The sequence below is a fragment of the Monodon monoceros genome, unplaced genomic scaffold (genome assembly GCF_005190385.1).
Source record: "Monodon monoceros isolate NGI ecotype Baffin Bay Population unplaced genomic scaffold, NGI_Narwhal_1 Super_Scaffold_21, whole genome shotgun sequence".
Classification (NCBI taxonomy): Eukaryota; Metazoa; Chordata; class Mammalia; order Artiodactyla; family Monodontidae; genus Monodon; species Monodon monoceros.
This window is the reverse complement of record NW_021703778.1, coordinates 6,909,440-6,932,499: the sequence shown is the minus strand read 5'-3', so window position 1 is coordinate 6,932,499 and position 23,060 is coordinate 6,909,440. Positions and strand designations below refer to the sequence as shown.

The 23,060-nt window shown below is 46.1% G+C and overlaps 1 protein-coding gene across 2 annotated transcripts in view; it reads right to left on the bottom strand.

Moving 5' to 3' along the window:
• FAM171A1 (family with sequence similarity 171 member A1) overlaps positions 1-23,060 on the bottom strand; it is a 125,157-nt gene continuing 102,097 nt past the window's right edge. For both annotated transcript variants that reach the window (XM_029238523.1, XM_029238524.1), the window contains exons 6-8: positions 6,649-6,765; positions 3,507-3,621; positions 1-2,957 (exon numbers count right to left, since the gene is read on the bottom strand). In XM_029238523.1, coding sequence (XP_029094356.1) covers positions 1,250-2,957; positions 3,507-3,621; positions 6,649-6,765 — 1,940 coding nt within the window. In that variant the 3' untranslated portion in view covers positions 1-1,249. The remainder of the gene's footprint in view (positions 2,958-3,506; positions 3,622-6,648; positions 6,766-23,060) is intronic.

The following is a 23,060-nucleotide window of genomic DNA, read 5'->3' as shown; positions in this document are numbered from 1 at the left end:
TTAAGAGTTTATTCTGAGTTTTCATTTTTGGATAACCAAGCAGCTCTTTAAGGAGAATGCACAGAAGAATCATTCTGGCACTTTTGGATAGTACATAAGATTTGTTTAATAGTCACATTCAGTCTACTTGCTCAGCCCATACTCTGTGTTTGGTAAGCAAGCTCAGCCCATAGGATTCCAGAGTTAATACGTAACCATATATACAAACAGCCAATAAAACCATAATGGTGCCTAGTGGCCAAAAGGATGGCGGAGGGAAGAGGACCGCTAAAGTGTCCTCTAGGCTAGCTTAGCTAAACAGAATCCACGTCACACGTGAGAACGACAGAACACACTGAGCTGAAATGAGAATTCGGAGCACGAATGGGCACTTGGCGGCATGCAGTTGAAAGAAAAGAGGGATCGTTTCATAACTTTATAAAATCCAGGCAGTTCAATGAAAGAAGTTAAGAAAAACAAACGAAAAAAAAGCAAAGTAAGGGACTGTCTGTTGTCACTGTAAAAAAGGCACTTGGAGTTAATGGGACCAGAAGTGAAGGACTGGCAGCTGATAAAAACTTCAGTACGATTTCATTAAGAGGCTTGGATGCTCAGAGGTGACACTCAGAAGTTCCTGAAAGGAGATACCGAAATAAACCACAGGCGAAAACGAAGGAATAGATTCCTTACAACCAAATTGTGTGTGTGTGTGTGTGTGTGTTTGTGTGTGCGTGTGTTTAACAAAAGCAAATCGGAAACGAAACCTAGCCAAAGCAACAATCTAAGCAAAGTAAGACCACGAAGCAGCGATGCATAGTTCTCCTCTGAGATAATGCATACCTCCAGACACTAAGTGCCAAGCTAATTTCTCAATAATAACTTCACAGGAGCATTACTGTGATAGAATGGATTCAAGCAATGCAAAAAGAGTTTCATCTGTTCCCAGAATCTGCGGGAGAACTGAGGTTATCATCAGAACTCAGCGACATCACGTGTGGTTTTTTGGTGTCCTCGGGGGGTGGACACATCAAGTACGGGGAACGACGCGGACATTCTGACACTCCGTTCGGCCATCTCCCTGGAGGCGACGCATTCTTTCTTCTAAGAACTTTACTTCCAAACACTTTGACAGCAAACGGTAATTGCAGAAAAAAGTCCACTTCCCACAGTGGACGTGGTTCCACTTCCTCCGCAAACAGGTCAGCGCTTCCGTAAGAAAGAATTTTTGGCAACTGGATTCTAGTCCCCCTGTTGGGCGGCTCGGGGCCGCTCATTTGATGTTGAACGCCATCAGGGGTCGCTCCTCCCGTTTCTGCCACGGGCTCTTCTTGCCTTCGCCCTGGTCGTCGTCGTCGTCTTCATCGTCGTCGTCCTCCTGAGCGGATCGCCTCTTGTCGGGACTGGCCGATGGCGCCGGGGGGACGTCCGAGGTTCGTTTCGTCGTCTCCTCCTGCAGGCTGGGCAGCTGGCCGCCGCTTCTCCGGCTGGAGCCGTCCAGCAGGCACCGCAGGGCACTGTCCTCGGGCGTCCCGACCGCGGTGCCGCCCTCGCTGCCGCTCTGGTCCATGTCGTCCAGGTACACGAGCTGCGTGTAGGCCGAGCTGTCCGCGGCCCGCGGCTCTTTCTGCGCATGCTCCTGGACCGGTGGGCGGTTCTGCGGCAGAGACAAGGGGTCTCCTCTTCCCTTTCGGGCAGATTTGGGTTCATTCATATCCACGCCAGAATCCAAACTGGCATCATTGCTTCCGTTCCTCCCAGCTCTTTGGAGATCAATGTAGGAATGTCTGACGTGCGCATTGGACCGGCCGTCCAGGGACACGAACCAGGCCCGGGGGTGGGGAAGGGGCTTCCCACCCCCAAGTTCCAACAGCGCCTTTTCGGTCAGTAGCTGGACCTCGCTGTTCATCTGAGCCAAGGCCGCGTCGTTCAGGGATGCCGGGATGGAGAGGGACTCGGACATGGACGCGTTCTGTGGGGTCCACTCCCGGGTGCCCGCGTCCTGCAGGTGCTGCTGCGAGATGGCCTGGCAAGATAAGGGCTGGGCCTGGATCTGTGAGGAGGCGTGTGGGAAGATCCCCGCGTGAGGGCTGGAGAGCTCGGCCTGCAGTCTTTCGATCTCGAGCTGCTGGTCGGCTGGGACGACCAGGGGCTGGCCCACATACGAATGGTCACCTGGGAGTTTCATGTAATGAGCCGGGATGACCAAGGCGGGTAATACTTTCCTGTAAACGCTGTCATTGACCTGGTCCACGGAACTACAGCAGATCAGCTGGCCGGGCCGCGGGAAAGAGGTAGGTCTCTCCAGGTGGTCTACTGATCGCGACATCATACATTCAGTGGGTCTGCGTTCCATCAGCTGGTCTTTCTCTGGAGATGAAGGCGCGGGGTACATGTGTTCCTGAATGGTGAGCTTACTTCCTGTGGAAATGTGGGTCATGGAGGCCTGCCCGTCTCTGTCTTGCTTTTCAAATAAAGGCTGCGAGAGCATGGCATTGTAATTCCTCCTGTAGTCACTGTTGCCGGGGGACTCATAGCCTTCCCTTTCCACAGACTTCCTGGCCTTTAAGGGGAACATCTCCACCGACTTACAGTAGTCTTTTCCCAACGTCCCACTCGGTGTCAGGTTGTCAAAGGAGATTTGGCTTTTATCCTCCTCCTTGTGAGACAGGAGTTCCTCCCGAGAGCTGAACTCCTGCGAGGTGCTGTAGGAGAGCTTCAGCATGGGCGTGTGCATGTCCACCTCCCCGCTGGAAGACATCATCTCTAAATGGACTCCGCTCATCAGGTCCTTTGAGCCTGGGGCGTCGGGGGGGCGGCCCTGGCTGGTGACGGAGAGCGGGCCAGGGAATTCTGATTCCCGCCGAGAAAACAGCAGGTTGATGTGTGACATGGAAGTTGACTGATCCCTTTTGGAACTCTCCAGGGTGGCAGGAAGTTGCAGTTTTCTATGGTGCTGGCGGGGTTTCAAGCACTTCCGCCTGCGATCAAAGATACAAACCCCAAGATTAAAGATTCTCAGAACAGTGAAGGTTCAAGTCGAAACCTAATTCTCAATTCCCACAGGAAGAAACAAGACAACACAATGAATTGGCAGCCAGGAGCCTTCTCACCCCGCACCCTCAGCCCTAGTTTGATTCTGAGGGTCGCAATGTGCAGATTTTACCCCAAGTACATCCAAGTTATCCATTCAAAAGCAGAGTCGACGATAAACATTCTTGCAAGTCGATCAGATGAGGCATCAAAATAAGAATAGTTCTGCTGTGTCCTTGAGAATATCATCTCTTCATTACCGTGTAGGACTATTCTGAATGAATCATGACAACTTATTTTTTTGTGACCGCCCTTCTAAGAAACATTTTACACAGTGTGCCTCCCACTTTGTTTGCAACTTACGTGACAGATGTTCAGTTCTTAGGTACTTTTTCATGAGAAAAAAAGGACCTCGACTCAGAAAAGGACCTCGATACCAATGCTTGCGCAAGAAATTCCAAATTAAAAAAGACAGTGCCTCAATGGTAAAACTTTACCTGCAATAATATAAAAGGAGACACAGCAAAACCAAAAGAATGAAAGCCATTCCTCCCAAGATGGCCAAAAGAAACACCGTGTGATACGTGGCGATGTCCTGTGTGACAACGGGACCTAAAAAGTCAGAAAAGGGCATTTGAGATTTGTGAAAACCTTTCAATAAAAAGAGGGGAAATGAACTGAGAGCGTGATGTCTTCCTTGCTCTTATTGGCTGGGGTGTAGAGCGGCGGCCGGATGCAGACACCCTTTAGATGATGTGCCTGCAGCATCACCGTCACTTCCCTCAGTGAAAAGGGATTACCCAAACCATCACTAGAGCACTCTGAATACTCAAATTCTATGTGCGGTGTCCAGGGTCCTTCCTTAGCATTGGGTACCATTTTCATCATTCTAAATATGTGACCTTTTAATAAAAGAAAACTAGATGCATGATCATATCATGAGGGGGACTCATCCATTCAGAGACATGGCCTGAAGACCTGGGGATTTTATGATACTGCAGAAGAAAAAAAAAAAAAAGTCACGAAATTTGATTCTCACTTTCCCTGGGCAATGGTTACTGTGTAATCATTGGCCTAAACCCTTGGCCTAAATGAATCAGTTGAAATGTATGAAATAAACTTCTATGACTTAAAAAAAAGAATCCGCAGCTTATTACAGGGGTATCAAGGGTTTCTAAAATGCCTCCCGTTTTTAAAAAATAACATCTTTCTCTCTAGTATCTGTTCAAAATGGCTAACCTGATGTGGCAACAGACCTTTCCAGAACTTACAGACAAGGTGATCAGAGGTAAACGTATTTTCTTTTTAATCTACATTAAAATCCATTAAATTAAATTGGGATTTAATTTACATTAGAATCCCAAGAGGTAGTTTAACTTACTCCTTATGTTCAATAGTAGTAAGGATCTACCTTAATGTTGCTAACAATGGATTGACAGCAATAACGAAAACCTCCCCAAGTTACAATATTGGGGCACCTATTGGTGTCCAGGTATCTTGGCAGTGCTCCAAAAGATGGGAAGGAAGGAATGTGGTTGTATCGTACATTATGTCAGAGGAGCATGGTTATGATTACTAAACACCATAAACACCCATTTTTTAATTGATTTTTTTATATTCGAAGGGACAGATTTCTTCAAAAATCTCTTAAAAGCTAGATAAATCCAAGGAGACTTGTGGATTTTTGAAAATAGTGACATTGCTTAAGTTCAAAAGATGCCATCATTCTCTCCCAATTACAAATCATTTCAACGGGGTGAGGGTGAATATTTACAAAAGCTGGAAAAATTACTGACAACTATCTACCGCCTTAATTGTTCAGAGAAACTTTTTTTTTTGGAAAAATTACTGACAACTACCTACCGCCTTAATTGTTCACAGAAACTTTTTTTTTTTCCTTTTTTTGACACAGAGACAACCCCACAGACATACATAATGCCTTGGCAGGGGTCACCAAGAAATCTGGGGTACACATAAAAATCATTTCCAAATAACGGAAGCTTGGTCCTTTTAAGTACTTAAAATGCTATTAGTTTAACTTCTGCCAGTGGAAATCTTGATAAACTTCACAGTCATACTTCATTTCCTTCTTAACCAGGGAATGAAAGAGAAAACTCTATTTTCTTGTTGGTTTTGGGCTCACGAAAGCACAGCATCACTGTAATTTGTTTGAATATAAGTGATGGCTGTGTGGTTACCAATATACACATTTCTACGTTAAATGCCGTCAGGGCCGTACTGTGTGTGCTTTTTATGGCTTTTTGTCTCTTCCTTCACTGCTCTCAGGAAGCTTGGGTCGAGCTACATCTAGCAGTTCTTCTTCCCCTCTTTACAAAAGTATCTATTAATCTGTCGCATGATAGGAACGCCGATCGCCATGGTTCTTTGAAATAGATCTAAAATAAAAGTTAACTTTAATGCACGGGCTTTGTGGTCTCTACTTTGGTACTTAAGGCCTTTTTTTTCTTTCTTACCTTACTCATAATCGTATTCTAGATATTTCAGATTTGGAGACTGAGGCATTTCTGTAGCTGGTTCATGCCTACGTGGCTACAAGAACCATACGGTAAAGGGAAATGCATACTCTTATAACCCAGATGTGAAGTGTACATTTTCCCAGGATTGGACTATAAAGTAAATGTAACTGACTTTTCAACACCCATCTAGGGTTGGCCTCCATCAAATTAGTTACTTTGGGAGACTAAGTGTTCATCCCAGTGATGATTCCATTGGTAAAGTATTTTGGACTCCCATTTTGAAACTGCCTTCATGGTTAATTGACGAGACAACTTTTAATCACAGCACATTTTGACCTAGCTCAATCACCTACTTTATTCACCAGCCTTGGAGGTGGGTGATTTTAGATGTGTCTAAGAAAAATCAAAGGGACCCTCTGGGCAAAAAGATTGGCCACCTATGAAGAGTTTCTCTAATGATGACAGTCCAGGGGAAAAAGGTTCTAAAGGCATTTTGAGTACTGGAAGCCATCCACTGGAAAGACTTCTCCTAAGGCGACTATTTTGAAAAAAGCAATTCTAGAATACTCCTAGGGATAAATCAGGGTGGTTCGGTTAAAAAAAAACCCAAACTTTTAGTCAAAATATTTGTGAAATTAAACTTCAGTGAAAAACATGAGTTAATTCATGTATCCTAAGTGGAGATGAATATTCTTTTAGATATAAAACAATAGGCTTGCTTTTAAGCCTTTCGGAAATGCCTGATCAAGGTTTTTGCCCCAAGAAGCCTCCAACGGTGACTTTCTGCTGGTCCCTCTAGTGCTTGCCTTATACTACGTGTTCTCTTGCACCAGGCCACAGCTGTTTCAGAAATTAGGGAGGAGGTCTGACCCGCCTCTGTGGGCTTTAGATTAAGAATTCCCTACGGCAGCTGTCTGAGCAAAACGGAGATTCGAGACAAGGCTATTTTCTATGCATGATTCTTATCCTGGATGGGAGAGTTCCAAGCAGAACTCCCCCAACCCCCAGGAACAACCTTTGACTCATCATTTGCTTTTTCACACTTTCAACCATATTTAAGGAAGATGTGATCTCCCTGCTGACATCGCTTTCAAAAGCACACTTAGCCTGAACCCTCAAAGGAATCGGTTCCCATCACTGCAGATTGCGGGGGTCCTGTTACCTGGGTTGGGAGGAGACATGGCTGCCACCCAGTACCCCAACTGAGGGGCGATGTATGTCCACGTCAGCTGGCTGCCTTCCTGGTGTACGAGGCCGAGACCACTCTTCAGCCACGTTCCTGTGGGATGCAGAAAAAAACTTCAGCCACATGCACGCTAAACTCCTATTTAAGGCTTAAGCCCATTGTACAAGTCACCTTCGGTGTCGTGTTTAGAACCCATCAGAGAGCCAAAAGGGTCCAGCTCTCACGGAGGGACTGCATTTCGCTTTCAGGAAAGAGTCGAACTTGTTTTTCTTCCTGATTAAATGACTTTCATCCACTTTATCATAAGTCCCTGCTTCCAAACGCAGATACTTTTAGCAGAAGCTTTTGGAGTTTACTCCTCCACCATCATGTCCCATCTCCTCCGGAAGCCTTAGGGGTTTAGAAGCAGAATAAAGGTAGCATGAAAAGGGCTGGTGGGACGGGAAAGAAGAGGGGAAACTCCAGCTCTGTTTATAGTCTTCATCCTCAAGCAAATAAACGGATTTCCTCTCTGGAATCGCAGACCGGTGACATCAGAGTTGTTTGGGGAAGTTTTTTTTTTTTTTTTAAACATCTTTATTGGAGTATAATTGCTTTACGATGGTGTGTTAGTTTCTGCCTTATAACAAAGTGAATCAGCTGTACATATACATATATCCCCATATCCCTCCCTCTTGCGTCTCCCTCCCCCCCTCCTTATCCCACCCCTCTAGGTGGACACAAAGCACCGAGCTGATCTCCCTGTGCTATGCGGCTGCTTCCCACTAGCTATTTTACGTTTGGTAGTGTGTATATGTCCATTCCACTCTCTCACTTCGTCCCAGCTTCCCCTTCCCCTTCCCCGTGGCCTCAAGTCCATTCTCTACGTCTGCGTCCTTATTCCTGTCCTGCCCCTAGGTTCTTCAGAACCATTTTTTTTTAGATTCCATATATGCTTCGGGAAGTTTAAAAAAAGTATATAGATTCCTTGGTCCTATCTTTGCAAATTCTAACCCATAAGACTGGCTTAGGCGAGTATTTTAAGAAGCTTCTAGTTGGTTCTGATGCTGGGAGACATGGAGTACGTCCAGGTCAGGGCTGTCTTCAGTCACTACTGTGACTAGTGTCTCACAGTAGTGAGCACCTCTGGGTGCTGGCCCGCCGCAGCAATGTGCTTCCTATACAAGCTCTCTACGGTTCTCACAGCGACCCTACAGAGGAGGACTTATTTTCCCCTTTTAGACACTGGACACTGGTGAGACACGGAACTCTTCCGAGACCTCCCAGGGGCAGAGGGCAGAGCAGGGGCAGACTAGGTCTCTCTGTGTGTCTGGCCTCAAGGCCGGTGCTATTTCTTCCACTCTGCCCTGCCGCATCTCCTACGAAACCTGCCAGCGTTTGAGAACTTTTTTACTTTGTAAGGTTTCCAAGGAGCCCGTCGCCCAAGGCTGCCTGGCTGTCACCTGTCTCACCTGCAGAGAACCTTGCTTTGAGAGCCGGGGAGCAAGGGAGATTGCTGGCTAGGTCCCCACCAGCCCGGAGACACGGGTCTCTCACACGGGGCTCCTCCTATGATCACCCACCCCCTGAAATGGCTGCATGTGGAATCCTGTCCCCTCCGGGACTAAATGCGCCAGCTGTGCACCAAATATTCCACCTTCTAGTCTCCAAATCCCTGCCTTTCCTAGGTATACACATCACCGACGTGGCAAGAGCAGTTTTCTTTCCCTCCTGAGAAAAGAAGCAATACCTGGCAGACTTCCTAGGGCCTATCAGTTGCCATAGCAACATTCAGATGTAGGGGGTGGACAGGTGCCCCAGCAACGCCTCCCATAGCCCTCCCTCCCCTCCCCCTCCTCCTCCTCCCTCTCCCCCCCCTCCTCCTCCTCCCCCCCCCCCCCCCCCCCTCCCCCCCCTCCTCCTCCTCCTCATCCTCGAAGACAGAAGGTGAACAAAGAAGGAAGATGGGAAGAGGCCAGGCGTCAGCGGGTGCCCTGCGTAGTCTGACTGCCCCCTGCAACAGGCTGAATCATGGCCCCGGAGGATTTCAAGTCAAGTGAGACAAGAACATACGCTGGAATGTTTCCCAAGTGAGAATGAGGACGCTCACTTCAGATTCACGTGCTGAAGAGCATCAACCCAGAGGTGGTCCAACCACTCCGAGCATCACTCACTCCACAGGGCTGCTGAGAACATGGAAACAGGGAGCATGTGACACAGGCGGCTAACGTGGTTCTGCGTCGGGTCAGAACGCTCGCCTGAAGGCAGAGAACGGATCGTTTGCCACCACTTCCGGTTTTCCCCTCGGGGATCCCATGCTGTTTAGCTCATGACTTACACACCCGACCCCACTCCCACACGCTCTCCCACAGGAGTGGCCCTGCCAGGCTCTCCTATCAGCCAGGAAGCCGCCTGCACTCTTTGGTTTGCAGTTTCCCTCTTGAGTCACTGCTCTTCAAGTGGAGCGGATTAGGTTAGGCTAAAGGCGACCAGAGTTAAACAGGTGGAGGCTCAGAGCCCTGCGCGCTCACTCAAGGGCGAACCACCTACCTGGTTGGCTAAGTCGCCTTGGCTTTCTACGACACAGCCAACTGGAAACGGGCTTTTTTTTTTTTTTTAACCTGTACGCGGGCCTCTCACTGTTGTGGCCTCTCCCGTTGCGGAACACAGGCTCCGGACGCGCAGGCTCAGCGGCCACGGCTCACGGGCCCAGCCGCTCCGCGGCATGTGGGATCTTCCCGGTCCAGGGCACGAACCCGGGTCCCCTGCATCGGCAGGCGGACTCTCAGCCACTGCGCCACCAGGGAAGCCCTGGAAACGGGCTTTTAAAACACCTCCCAGTTACACTGGGAACAAGCCTAAAGGGTGGACGGACACACACACCCCGCACCCAGCTAACAGGCCCCCAAGTCCAGCCTGTGATGCTTGTGGGAGCCAGAAGAGCCAGGGAAAGGCGCAATACAAGCTGCTTTGGGAGCTCAGTAAGAACGAGTGCCTCTTGCGGTGGGCAGAGAAGGCTGGGACGAGCTGGGCTCCGGTGAACAGGCAGGACTGTCACCGGGGTGGACGGTGGCCAGGAGCAGAGAGAAAAAAGAGGGAACAGCATGCACAGAGGCATGGTAAGTTACTGGCCCGGGGAACGGGAGGGACGGAAACTGGGGAGGGCTGGGCAGGGCTTCCGGCGCCATTAGCAATGGAAGGCCACCCGCCCCCACCCCCAGTTCTTCCCAGGTTGGTCCTCACAACACACACTTTTACCAGAGTCTGTGACTTTGCCCTCAACTGTTGTTCCAACCTCACATGCTTTTTCCTCTCTTCCAAAAATCTACCCACCCTTCAAGATTCAAGTCACATCCTGTGTCCATCCTGAGTCCCTCCTGCGCGCAGGGACCTTCCAGGTCTCGGCGACCCCAGGGCACGTGTCACTACATCACCCGTTTTCCAAAGCATACCTGGCCGAAGTTGCTAACCCTCATCCTATGTTCCCTTTGTCTTCTCAACACCCAGAAACATCTGTGGCGTGAAAACGTGACAGTACTTGAGGGTGAAAGCCAGACGTGCAAACTCCCCATTTCCCCTCAAATAATATCAGATGACCTCCTGTGCAAAGGTGGGTGTGGCTGGCAGGAAATGCAGTTAAGCTTGGGATCTACTCTTTCAGACCAGAGGGAACAAAGCCAGCTGGGAAAGAGGCGTTTATTTCAGCCTAAGTTTTCTGTGAAACATACATGTGTACAATGAATAAAGGGCAGCGCTGTCTTGGGATTCAGCAATCACGTTGTTGTTGGCAAAAGCCATTTCCCAGCTTTCTGTGTAGGAAATTAGCCACAGGGAACACAAGAATTAATGAATTGTGTACTAGAAACATATGCTTCTCATTACTGAAATCCTGATGCTGTGGTGTGAGGCTGTTTTCCCACCTGAGGAACCTCCGCACTCGTAAGAGATTCTTGTGCTCATGGCTGGAGAGCCACCGCCGGGAATGGTCACTGGTGACCGGACAGCCGGACAAACAGACCTCTGGAGAGTCTCTTTTGTTGAGCAGGTTATATGACCGCCAGACCCGCGGACAGGGTACCAAGAGCGGGTCCCTTCCATCTCTGTGGGAGCCTCGGCGCTGGTCAGACAGATCACGGGAAGACCCGGGTTGCTCCTGCTTAGAAAATTCCAAGTGCAAGGCCACTGGCTTGTTCCCCTCCCTCCCGGGTGGGGCCAGCCTCTGAACACCCCTTGGTCATCACAGCTGCTGGTAGGGCTGCCAGGGTCAATAAGCTTGTCTCCCCTGTGGTCCGGACATTAGGGCAGCTGCTGAGGTCATAACAGCATAACGGGGCTTCCTGCCGACTCCCCCGGGCTCTTCGCAAGCGGGCCGTCCAGGCAGGTCTCAAGGTGGGTCACCTGGTGAAGGTGTGCAGGTAGGAGGAGGGCGTCATGCTTCCTTGTGCTCCACAACGCCAGCCCAGCCAGGCTGCCACCTTCATGAACGGCGGCCACTGCCCAGGGAGGGTGGCTGGATGTGAAGCGGGTGTGCCAGGAGCAGGCGGGCTGGCGGCTGTGTGCGTCTCTGTGCTGATGGAGCCCCGTGCCACGTCCATTACTGGGACTCTTATGTGTGTGAAGGTGGGAGAGCGATCCCTCTAGCATCACCGAGGGATGAAATTCCTCAGTACTGAAATTTCTAGATCATCAGCTTTCAAAGCATTTGAACTCTTTCTCTTTAATGGAACCTTTGTATTAAGAAAATTAAGAAATTAATATATAAAACGGATAAAAGACAAGCTTCTTGGGACTTCCCTGGTGGTGCAGTGGTTGGGAATCTGCCTGCCAGTGCAGGGGACACGGGTTCGAGCCCTGGTCCGGGAAGATCCCACATGCCACAGAACAACTAAGCCCGTGCACCACAACTACTGAGCCTGAGCTCTAGAGTCCATGCTCCACAAGAGAAGCCACCGCAATGAGAAGCCCGCGTACTGCAACGAGGAGTATCCCCTGCTGGCTGCAACTAGAGAAAGCCCACAAGCGGCAATCAAGACCCAATACAGCCAAAAATAAACAAATTTATTTTTTAAAAAATTTAAAAAAAAAAAGACAAGCTTCTCTGCAAACAAGTGATGAGAACCCCTCCCCGCCCCCGGCACAACCCCCAAGACATCTCCTGAACACGGTTTGGAAGCTATTCTTCTACAGAACTTGGGTCTTATTTGCCAAAGTTTGAAAAGGCAATTTTCTGTAATTCTAAAAAGCATCATTTACTCCTGCCTTATAAAGTTGAATATAATTTTGATGTTTTTCATGATAATACAGGGTCATGATTATGATCAACTGATGCTGGTCCTAAAATACTGATGTCCTTAGGTCCCTACTGAGGAACGAAGTTGTTTGCTCTTATGCTAAATACTCCCACCCACAGCTGTGCTTTTTTCCTCGCTCCTCCCCCCTCCCCTCCCCTCCCCTCCCCTCCCCCCCCCACCCTTCCTACACACTGTTATCAGCGGTTCTGTTATCAGCTCTGCTTCCTCACCACCAACGACCCCCAACTCCCCACCAGGGGCATCTACTACTGGGAACTAGATAACCCACTTGCAAAGACTGCATCTAGAATAAACTCCACAGGCAGCCACATGAGAGACAAATCCAGACGTGGAACAGAGATATGCTAAATCCAAGTTTCTTCAACACACATCCTCAGATAGGTTTTTTTTTTTTTTTTGCGGTACGCGGGCCTCTCACTGTTGTGGCCTCTCCCGTTGCGGAGCACAGGCTCCAGACACGCAGGCTCAGCGGCCATGGCTCACGGGCCCAGCCGCTCCGCGGCATGTGGGATCTTCCCGGACCGGGGCACGAACCCGCGTCCCCTGCATTGGCAGGCGGACTCTCAACCACTGCGCCACCAGAGAAGCCCTCCTCAGATAGGTTTTTGTCTGAATTCTTATTCTCTAGAGTGAAACCCTGCACAATGGAAAGATTTTTCAAGGAGAAATACTTTGTTGAAAAACCGTCCTCATCTTTTTTTTTTTATTATTTTTTAAAAGATTTGTTTATTACTCATTTATTTTATTTATTTTTGGCTGCCTTGGGTCTTAGTTGCAGCACGCGACATCCTTGCTGAGGCGTGCAGGATCTTTTGCTGTGGCGCAGGATTCTCTGTAGTTGTGGCGCACAGGTTTTCTCTTCTCTAGCTGTGGTGCGCAGGCTCCAAGGCGCGTGGGCTCTGTAGTTTGCGGCACGTAGGCTCTCTAGTTGAGGCTCTTGAGCTTAGTAGTTGTGGCACGTGGGCTTAGTTGCCACACGGCATGTGGGATCTTAGTTCCCTAACCAGGGATCGAATCCGCGTCCCCTGCATTGTAAGGCGGTATCTCTACCACTGGACCACCAGGGAAGTCCCTGTCCTCATCTTTTGAAAGCGTGTTAGTTATGTATTCTGCTGGCAAGGTTCGTTGTGTGTATAAAGCACCACAAGATTTTAACTTGGAAGCTACATTTAACTGCAATGATTATTACACACAGTAATTGACAGGCTGAAAAAGACACGCCTTATGCTTGTCTGTAAGATCTGATGGAGTCTCTTAGCGATCACCAAGGGTGCCGTTTTCTTGCTTGGTTACCAAGCAGGAATGAAAGCAGCTTTTATTTGCAAAATATAAAGAACATTGAGTTCAAAATTTAAACAAATGTCTATTGAAAGGGAAAAGAACTCTAAAATATGAAAAAGGGCCAAAAATCTAATGTCTAATTAGAATACGACTGATACGGTTCAGATTTGCCTTGCTTTTTCTGCCTGGCTCACTTATGCTGCCCAGAAGCCCCTATTTTATCAGCTGTACGAGCTCATCTCAGCATTTGGTAACAAGCAGAAAAACCCTGTTAGGATGAGCACTACTGATTTTGAAAAGGAAACTGTAAGTGAAAACCTGCCCTTTTAACAGATTACACATTGAAGCTGGCATCTTGCACCTTCGCCAATATACAGAGAAAGAAGTCATTGCTCTTATACCGGGACTTGTGACCATGTCACACCTCAGGACACCGGGCAGATAAAAGTCCAGTACGATCAAGGGCCGAATGAGTGCATGGATGACTTGCCCGGCCTAAGATAACCCCGCATGTGAATCCCAGCTTTGCCACTTTCCAGCTGTGTGACCCAAGGACACGCAGAGGATGGCCCAGCTGGGGGATGGCTGCTTCACACTTCCTTCGTCACATAAATAAATGGTCTCCTCATTTAAGCACTTGTAGTTGGGGATTCTACCACCCTGTGCAGCTAACATATCCTAACTGATGCATTTTTCCTGAAAGAGGCTGCAGTGAGTTCTACTAGGCCTGTACGCTGGGACATGAAGAAATGCCACAGCCACGCAGAAAACCCATCTCAAAAAAGTTCTATCGATTAAAAGGTGAATATTCACTCTGTGAAATAGAGCCACTTCTCTTCCTACGACTTAATGGTTCACTGTGAACTACTTGGGAACGTTCATGGTGAGAGGTGAGACATATATGCATGACACACGCATGAATTTGGACAGTAGGAACCTCTGCTGTCCTGCCCGTCAGCTGTTGGTTTTGGCCAATGACTGTCTCCTCGCTTGGGCTGTGGTGACTCTTGCTGAATAATCAGGATGGCGTGGGCATTAGCTCATTTGAGGGCAGTCCTCTGAAGAGGTATGTACCGCTCAGATCCACAGTTAATAGTTATTACTATTATTGCCACTTATAATCATAGGGGTTCCCCAGCTTCCGGAATACGCTGGATTTCTCTCGAAACCAGCACAGGCTTATTTCCCAGGATTACCATCTGCATTACCTTAAACTATAACCTCTACTATATTTTTCTACCAGATGTACGGTTAGCAGTGTCAAGGTCTGAGCCTCTTTCATCACATGCTTTAACAAAACTTTATTGGGACGAGATCACCCAGAAAAGTCCATCCGCCCTTAAGTCACATTATTCAGTAGAGCAGAAACAGCGACACTATCTATTTTTATGACATTGTGGAGTAGCCTTCTTTTTTTCCCAAATTAAAGTCTATGCCTTTGAATAGCTATGTTCCCTTTTTTGGAAGGATTTTTTCATGAAGTCTGTGAGGAGGATACATTCCTTGTTAATTACACTGCAAAGTGTTTACCTGGTGGTCAATTACCTAACCATGCTTGTTGAAAGCAATGGAACTGAAGAGTGAAAGTCCTGTACAGATGGTTGCATTCCTGTAGCTTCGGGCAAGTACATTTCAGGACCCGTTTAAACAAGAATAAAATTAAGGGCAACTCACTACAACCAATGACCTTCTGTTCAAAGCATAAAATCACAGATATAATCAATTATTAGAAATTAAAACAAGAAATGCATCTGTATTCAGCTACAACATGTTCCCTGGGTATTTTTAGGGTAAATTTTGAGGAATGGATTCTTAAAAATAAATTTAATCTAAGTGACTGATTTTTTTTTTTCTTTCCCCTTTCAGCTTTAGCTGAGGGATCACAAGACTTACTGAAACAAATTTTAGGAGAGAGCAGTAATGGGAAACCATAACGCTTCTGGCAGAGCTAGAGAAAGCGTATGCCTTAAATAGGTGGCCAGAAGTATCAGCATGCATAATAGCATTAATAAAATTTAATGAGAGAATTTTGAATTTACTATAGGTATGTATAAATTTCCAGAAAGCAGCATCAGAGTACTGGCTAATTAAGCCCATATGGAGAGAAATTTTGTTCATTACCCACTAAATCCAACATCCATCCTGCAATTACATGTCAGATGGGACTGGGTGGGGGACCCAGAGCAGGACTCTGGGAGGCACAGCCACAAATCCCCAGCATTTAGAAAACTCGCTCAAAACGAAGGGTGGCAGAACAGAGAAGGCGACAAACATCTGGACAGATGCGGTAAGATGCTCTCAACCAGTGCTTGTTCAAGAGCTTGTTACAGTGGAGATCTTGTTAAAATGCACATTCTGATCCAGTGGGTCTGGAGCAAAACGTGAGATTCTGCAGTTCGAACAATCTCCCCGTCCAGAGACCACTCTTTGAGTAGCAAAGCTCTAGATGGTTTGCACTTTCGTGGGGTGTGGCAACCCTTTCAGAAAACCCTAAGACCATTTCCCACAATGTTGCCGGGGTACACTAACTGGGTGGCCAGTACTTGAAGCAACTTCAGAAATATTTCTAATATATTCCGGAAATAATCTAGTCACTTGTCAGATTACCGACAGGGAGCTGACAAACACTTATCTGAGTTTGTTCCAGATGCTTGAAGGGGCGGTGCCTCTCAGTGAACTGGCTGCTGTGGTTGTGGACAAATTGGTTCCAATCTTAAGACCTTTGCGTTGACCATTTTTTTTCTGCCCAGAATGTGCTGCCCCCAAGACATTCCCACGTTAGACTCAGAGGTATCTTTGGGATCTCAGCTCAAATATCACTCCTCCATAGGCTCTGACCAGCCAACCATTCTCCCCGACATCACCCTGCTTACCTGTCTTACAGCACTCATGCCAATGAAGTAATAAACTGGTGCATTGTCTGTCTCTTCCATTTGGAACAAAGACTTCATAATTACAGGGACCTTCCCTGACTTGTTTTGTAATTGCTTTATCCCAAGAGCCTAGGACAGGGTAAAATCTGGCACAAAGAAGATGTTTACTATCTATCTGCTGTAATGAACGAATTGTTCAAGTTTTAAAAAGAGAAGCCAATCCCTGGTGGCGCAGTGGTTGCGAGTCCGCCTGCCGATGCAGGGGACACGGGTTCGTGCCCCGGTCCGGGGAGATCCCACATGCCACGGAGCGGCTGGGCCCGTGAGCCATGGCCGCTGAGCCTGCGCGTCCGGAGCCTGTGCTCCACAGCGGGAGAGGCCACAACAGTGAGAGGCCCACGTACCGCAAAAAAAAAAAAAAAAAAAGAGAAGCCAAGAACAGAATTCCTCAGGAAATCTTTCAATATTTAAATGTTGACAGTAAATTAAAACACAACAAACAAATAAATGCCCCTAAATCGACTGTATGGGCCAAACAGAACATCTGGGAATGGATTGTTGTTTTGTATCCCCAGATCCAGTCCATCATTCTATTAAGCCACATTAAGTCTTGGCATAGAAGCAGGAATGCACCAAAATCGGAGATTCTAGAACAGGAAGAGGATTTGAAGTCTGAAGGAAACCATGTTTTGCGTCTCCCCTTCTCCCGTCCCAGCATACTGTACATGTGTGCCAGGTACTTCCCTGTGCTGAATTTCAGCTTCTTTCTGATTAAGAAAGAATGTAGTCCCCCCAACCTCTAGGGCTGCTTTGAGCATAGTGATGAAAAATGTTGGTTTATGGTCATACCTGTTTTGCTAATGAATAAGCTCAGCTGAGAATGGGTAGACAAAAAAATGCTTTCCCCATACGGTCCTATTTTTCTTCCCCTTCAATACAGGCGTATTTCAAACTGCCCACCATGTGAAATGGCGGGGCTGCCGTGTACAACTCCACTACGGGTCATAATGAGAGCCAGCAAGCACGCTTCTGCAGAAACCTCTAACGCAGCACATTCCGTGTGGGCTGGGCTGGTTCGATGTGTGTGTTCTGTGTAGGCATGTGCATGTGTGTTTATGCAAATAATTTTAAAGGGGTGATTCAAGAGAAGGGGTAAAAAGAACCACGATATTAAGAACTTAATACATGCCTGGCAACGCGCTAGGTGCTTTATGTACATTATCTCAAGTCAAATTAAAAGGCAACACCTATTCTGAACTTTGAGTCATTTAGAAATAGGGAGACAGCAATGACATTCAAAATATGGGACAACTAGTAGAACAAGAGTACCAACCAATTAGACTGGATGTCCAGGCATACCAGCTACAAAGCAGCCTTCGCTGAGACTGGAAATTCCATTTAAAGACACTAAGACTTCACTGTACTTGTCTGTCTTCCTTATAACGCGCTTTACCCAAAATGCACAAACTACATATGGGCTGAATAAGGGCAGTGATGATTATAATAATGGCTAACATTTAGAGAGCACTTTCCCCAGTGCCAGGCACCGTTGTAAGGGCTCTCCATTCTCGACAGTTCTATGAGATGGGGATGATAGCTATTATTATGCCCATTTTATAGATGAGAAAACAGAGGCCCTGAGAGGCTAAAGGGCTTGCTCAAGATCCAGAGGAGCCATTGTTCACGTCCAAGCTGTCTCAATTGCTGGGCTACAGGCTACCTGCGTTCTATACACTCCTGCCAAATGCTGTACAACCAGTGCAATATTCAAATCAAAGATAATTTTACCTTTTAATTACCCATGCCAGTGGAGATCACTGAAAACAGGAGACATTTATAAAATATTTGTTTTTAAAATAAATGATGTGGCAGCTTTGCCTTCCTAGTTATTTTTCACCCAGGCTGATCTTAGAACGAGCATGTTAGATGCAGTGCTTAAAATCCAGGCCACGTGGTAGCAAAGCAAGGCAGCTCTGAGGCTTCCAGGTGGTGGGCAAGTCACTGGAGGATACACACTTGCCACAGATAATCCACAAAGTGAATATTCCGTAAGTGGTAATTAAGGGCTGACTATAACATGAGACATTTTCTTTTAGGAGGAACATGGATCTATACACTCTAAGGCCGCAAAGCGGGCAACCATCATTTGTTACGCTTTCCAAAAACTGTTTCTGTGCAACTCAAGCATGGGAAGTTCTCATTCTATATAAAAGGATCCTTTAGAAAAATTAAGTCTCTAAGAATAGGGTTTCAAAACAAAAGCAGCCCTGAACCATGGCTACAATATACCTAATGTGATGGTGTTGTTTTCTAAAAATTCTCTTTTTTGTTGCTGTTGGGGCGTATGGCTACAAACACAAAAGGCTTAACAATTTTTAGGAATGGACTGATGTTACGACAGTGTTTTTTGAGTTGCTAGGCAACATCAGAAAACAAATGTCCATGTTCTGAGATCATTCTGCATTCGGTCTCCCCACGGACAGCCCACATGTTCCGTGGCCGGACTCCGTTCCACTTGGTCAGCAGGGGTGGAATATCCCAACTGTGATGCTGATGGTCCGGAGTGGTCAAAAGACACCAATCTGTGTCTGAAAAACAGATCACAGTTTGTTGGCCACCTGGCAGTCAAGATCTGTGGCCAAAGTTTTCGCCGGACCGGTATCGTTTATCCAAATTAAGTCCTACACCTTCAGGGTTCTTTCTGATTTGTTACATCACTTCAGTCAGCTTTCTTTGCAGGTACATTATCTTTTTCTCCCCTCCTATATATCTAAAGGAAGCTCAATTCACTTTTATGGGCAATTTTAACATCTGGGAACATAGAGACTCTTCCTGAGAATTCTTTCTTTGTTTCTAAAAAATCGCTTTCATCCTCAGACGACCCATTTCAGATCATCTTCCTTAAGGATATACTGACATTGTACTTTGACAGGTAAGTCTGCTTCCTTCTTTGTTTGATTCCATTAACTATTGAGTCTGTTCTTTTTGAAAAAAAAATTATAAAGATGATACACGTGGTTCTAAAAATTAACATCACACATGTAAATACACACTTAACTGTTAGAAACGTGAACTCCCTTCTTTTGTTCTAACTTTTGCCCACCCGATGCACTACAGTTCATTCTTGTAATTCAATCACTACACCTCTGCATGGCAATATGTCACCTCCTATGTAAGATGCATGGCTCATGATAGAGAAGAAGACACACCAGTAATACTATTTTCATTTTCTTAAAGTGACAAACAGAATTTAGTGCTTTAAGAACTCCCATCCCTTTCTCCCCCCGAAAAACAATGAAATGGAACAAAATCTTAGATCTGTATTTTAAATCAAGCTCCACCTTCAAGGGCAGGCTGGCCATGACTTACCTAAAAGGACTAGTTCAGTGAGCACAGCATCAGCAGTAATGCTCATCACCTACGCAGAGATGAATCCACCACAGGCCAATTATGAGCGGGTATTGCCGAGGGCCTGATACGTGTGCACCATACGTGATAAGAAGCTGGTTCAGTAACCACCATTTCTATAGCAACGCACACCACTCTGCAGGCTGCATTCTGGGAAGGCAGTTAAAACTGGATCCTGCAATGTAGCTTCCCTTGGAATCTGCTTTTATTTCTGTCACCTCATTAGAATGAAAGTCTTCAAGCCACATAACTTATTGTGAAACAGCAGAAACTTATTGCATAGAGGATCTTAAATCGTGATTTCTCTGCCACTCAAGGTCAGTCAGTCACTTTCAATTCAAACCACTGACCTGGTTTGCTTATTCATAAGTGACCATTCCCCAGGGCACCACCCAGGACATGGACAGCCATCTGCTGTCCCAGTTACAGGCTGAAGAGAGTAAATGCCTGTGAAGCTGAGCTGACATGCCATCTCGTACTGTCCAGAAAGCCTCAGCTAAGGTGCATTCACCATGACCCAGAAAACTGCATCTGCCAGACTAGGCGAGGAAAGCTGCTTCTTTCAAAGGTCAAACTGGCCCCTGAACGTGACCGATAAGGTCGCTTTATCCCATCCCCTCAGACACGCCTGGACACCCAGGCCCCAGGCACTGGCACTGTAAAAGTTTTCAAAAGAGACAGCACCTTTAGAAGATCTAGGTTAAAGAAATCTGGTAATTCCTCAAAGGAAAAGACTTACACTAACTAAATAGAGGCCTCCCTTGCACCATAAATCCAGTGGCATTTTAACACGGTAGCTTCAGCAAAATCAGCATTACCCGTAAATGCGGCAAAAGTTTTGATTCTAATATGTGCAAGTCAGGCTTCTTAAAAAATCACTTTTCTGACAGTGCATACTATAATCAGCCAAGTCATACCGCTGTAACACACGAAACAAAACCCAACTCTACTTATGTTCTAGGAGACTGTTCATCTATTAGGTCACCCTCGGATGAGCACCTGGGTTAAGATCTAGAGATGCTAATTACTATAATGGGAAATTCTTTGCCTGTTCCCCCCCCGCCAAAAAAAAAAAAGACAACTGTGGCCATTAAAAAAAAAAGAAAAAGAAAACTGTGATAAATGATAGCACCAAATACTGATCCTCTCTAATAGTGCTGGAGAGGGTGTGGAGAAAAGGGAACCCTCCTGCACTGCTGGTGGGAATGTAAATTGATACATCCACTATGGAGGGTCCTCAAAAAACTAAAGATAGAGTTGCCATATGATCCAGCAATCCCACTCCTGGGCATATACCCTGAGAAAACTGTAATTCAGAAAGATACATGCACCCTATGTTCATTGCAGCACTATTCACAATAGCCAAGACATGGAAACAACCTACATGTCCATCAACAGAGGGATGGATAAAGAAGATGTAGTGTGTGTGTATATATATATATATATGTATGTATGTATATATATATACACATATATGCGTGTGTGTATATATACACATACATACATATATACACACATACATACATATATACACACACACAATGGACTATTACTCAGCCATAAAAAAAGAATGAAATAATGCCATTTGCAGCAACATGGATGGACCCAGAGATTATCATACTAAGTGAAGAAAGCCAAACAGAGAAAGACAAATACCATATGATATCACAGATATGTGAAATCTAAAAAGAAAAAAGAAAGGGAGTACCTCTACATTTCTCTCATGAGTAAACTTTCAGTTATCCAGCAGTCAGGAATGAAAGTATTTGAGTTAGCATTAAAATGTGGATTTATTTTTCAAATAGAAGTCCCATGGAACTTAAAAAGAATTTCATTTTTCTTTAAGAGTTTGAAATCGTGCCCTATAACCAAGGTGTTATCACTGAGCATCAGCTGTCACTCGGGGCCAAATGCTGGAAGGTTGCCTGGATAACAGTACATAGAGACTGTGACTGAATCAGGCATGCTGTTCGGCCCTGCAGATGGAGAATACACTTGCATTTTAATACTAAGTGGTAAGAGCTTCCCTGTTGAATGTATCTCAGATCAGAGGGTCACAAACATTTTCTGTAACAGTCCAGGTAGCAAATATTTTTCAGTTTGCGAGAACATACACTCTCTGTTGCAATTATTCAAACTCTGCTGGTGTAGGAAAAACACTCACAGGCCACAAATGAACCAACAGGCACGGTTGGGTTCCCATGTCTTATTCCATTTGGGTTGCTGTAATAAAATAAACTGGGTGGCTTACAAGCAACAGAAATTCATTTCTCACAGTTCTGGAGGATGGGAAGTCCAAGATCAAGGTGCCGGTTGATTCAGTGTCCAGAGAGAGCCTGCATCATTGATTCATGGATGAGGCCTTCTTGCTGTGTCCTCACATGTGGAAGGCGGGAGAAAGTTCTCTGGGGCCCCTGTTATAAGGGCACTAATCCCATTCAAGAGACCTCCACCCTCATCACCTCATCAACTCCAAAGGCCCAACCTCCAAATACTAATGGCTTTGGGGGTTAGGATGTCAACATGCAAATTTTGTGGGGGGGGGGAATACAAACATTCAGTCCACAGCACCCAATAAAACTTGATTCAGGGATGCTTACTTTTCATCTAACTTTCATGTGTCTTGAGATACTCTTCTTCTTTTGATTCTTTCTTCAAACATTTAAAAATGCAAAAACCGGACTTCCCTGGTGTTGCAGTGGTTAAGAATCTGCCTGCCAACGCAGGGGACACGGGTTCGATCCCTGGTCCAGGAAGATCCCACATGGTGCGTAGCAACTAAGCCCGTGAGCCACAACTACTGAGCCTGTGCTCTAGAGCCCGCAAGCCACAACTACTGAGCCCGCGTGCCACAACTACTGAAGCCCGCATGCCTAGAGCCCGTGCTCTGCAACAAGAGAAGCCACCACAGTGAGAAGCCCGCACACCACAACGAAGAGTAGCTCCCGCTCACGCAACTAGAGAAAGCCCGCGCACTGCAACGAAGACCCAATGCAGCCATAAATCAATCAATCAGTCAATCAATCAACAAAAATATATAAAATAAATAAATAAAAATATAAAAACCATTCTTAGCTTTCAGGCCATAGTCTGGCGATACTTAATTAGACGAAAAATTCTTAATGGATTCACGAATTGCTATTTCTGGCTGTTAAACATTTTGAAATTGCAATTACTTTGATATACCTCCAAAGTAGATAATTAAAGTGTTAAACTGGTTAGAAGTGATTATCATATTTGACTTAATCATAAATAGCAGATAATGAGTAAATAGTGAGTGCTATGTGCTTAAGATGTGTTCCTATTTTTCTTTTCTGATCTTATAATACACTCTTGGAACTTTTCATTTAACTGCAATAATTTAATTTCTACCTAAATAATGACATTGATTACACATAACAGAAAACCCCTTATGAAATATGTAGGCTTCTACTGAGTTTAGTGAGTTAAAGAACATATGGTTTCTTTGCAATGTCCATCCAATCTTAAAGTTTTCGGAAAACATATTTTAATTCATTTGATCGTTTCTGAATGA